Source organism: Alligator sinensis, unplaced genomic scaffold, assembly GCF_000455745.1.
Source record: "Alligator sinensis unplaced genomic scaffold, ASM45574v1 scaffold596_1, whole genome shotgun sequence".
Lineage (NCBI taxonomy): Eukaryota > Metazoa > Chordata > Crocodylia > Alligatoridae > Alligator > Alligator sinensis.
The window spans coordinates 2,939,604-2,941,047 of NW_005841967.1; the positions used below are offsets into that span (position 1 = coordinate 2,939,604).

Consider the following 1,444-nt stretch of genomic DNA (forward strand, 5'->3'; position numbering starts at 1 on the left):
TGGGCAGGCCCAAGGGCAAGCCAAAAGCCCCATATCCACTCCTGTTCTTCTGTGCCACAGCTTAAGTATCCTCCCCCACCCCGCTGGCCCGTGTGGCAAAAAAACTGATGTATCCTGAGTGGTGCTGAGTCAGGGGCCAATGCCTCCTGTGCCTCCCCTACCAGTCACCTGTGTTAAAAACCATGTAGGTTTTCCCTCTTTGTCCTCAGATTCAAACTGAGGCAGCATCAGGCTTATCTGTCACATCTTCACCTTGACTGTTTGTTTCAGTTCCTGGTCAATATTAGTCAATCTTTCTTTTCTGCAGCCCATGGGGAGCATTGTGGAAGTGAACTTCATGCATGAACCAGTGCACAACCTTTAAAAAAGGAAATATGATCATACACAAAGCAAGTGCTGCAAAGAGCGTTGTTTTTTCTTTTTTGGAGGGGGGTGTCAGGAGGGCAAGAATCATATTTTCATCAGCCTGTTTATGGGTGACTTTGCATTTGACTTTGTATTTTCATCTCAACTTTCATTTGAACTGTGGGATGGACTTCAAGAAGAAGAGGCTTGGGCCCAATCAGCCTGAGACTTGAACATTAGCCACTGATAACATGAATGCTACTATTGTCAATCCCTGAAAAGTACTGAACAGAGTGGTGCCTATGAGCTGTGTGTGCTTGCATGGTAGAAACACTGAAGTTGCTTGTATACACAAAATAAAACTGAGTCTGTTTTGACAGCAAGAAGGCCTGATCTATGTATCTGCCCCAAGTCAGACCTGAGTTTTGTCTTTTTTACCAACAGTATCCAATTAATAGACATAAGCCGGACTTTTGGGCAGGAAGTTTGAACTGGTCTTGCAGCATATAGATGGCTATGGGGGGAGCTTATTGGTGGCACTTTATGGAGAGGTTATTCAGCACTGTAATAGCTGTTGGAGTAGCTGGAAATCCAAGAGGCCTAGAGACTAACCAGTGCAGTTGTGTGCATCACTCCTCCTAACTTCCCTTTTTATCTCCCTTCTTTTCCCCTTCTCCCCCTCCACAGAACAATTCGAGTATGGCTGAAGAGGGACAGTGGGCAGTACTGGCCCAGCATCTACCACACCATGTCATGTAAGTGTCAAGGTATCTCAACATTTGGAAACTTACTCTTGCCAAGCTCAGCCATACATAAGGCTCTAGTTCTATGGAGCTGATGTAACAGCCATTTGCTATTGTTTTTGTTCCTATATGAAGCCCCCTCTCTTCCTTCCCCCATATAGGTTTCAGTAGAAGGGCAAAGAGATGTTTACCCAGGTATTGCAGAGAAAACTGATTTGGAGCCCATTCCAAACAAAATATGTCCTAATAATTACAACTTAACTAATGTAGAAATCTATATGATTAAAGAGACTTTGGCTATGTCCTCCTGAGGATGTTTTGTCTCACTTTAATTCTGTTCCCCCCCCCCCCCCCCC

At 44.7% G+C, this 1,444-nt stretch overlaps 1 protein-coding gene across 1 annotated transcript in view; it reads left to right on the top strand.

Annotated features, from left to right (window-relative positions):
- The window catches only part of WDFY1 (WD repeat and FYVE domain containing 1), a 28,199-nt gene that overhangs the window by 7,249 nt on the left and 19,506 nt on the right, over positions 1-1,444 (top strand). Inside the window, exon 2 of the mRNA XM_006020750.3 lies at positions 1,033-1,100. Coding sequence (XP_006020812.1) covers positions 1,033-1,100 — 68 coding nt within the window. The remainder of the gene's footprint in view (positions 1-1,032; positions 1,101-1,444) is intronic.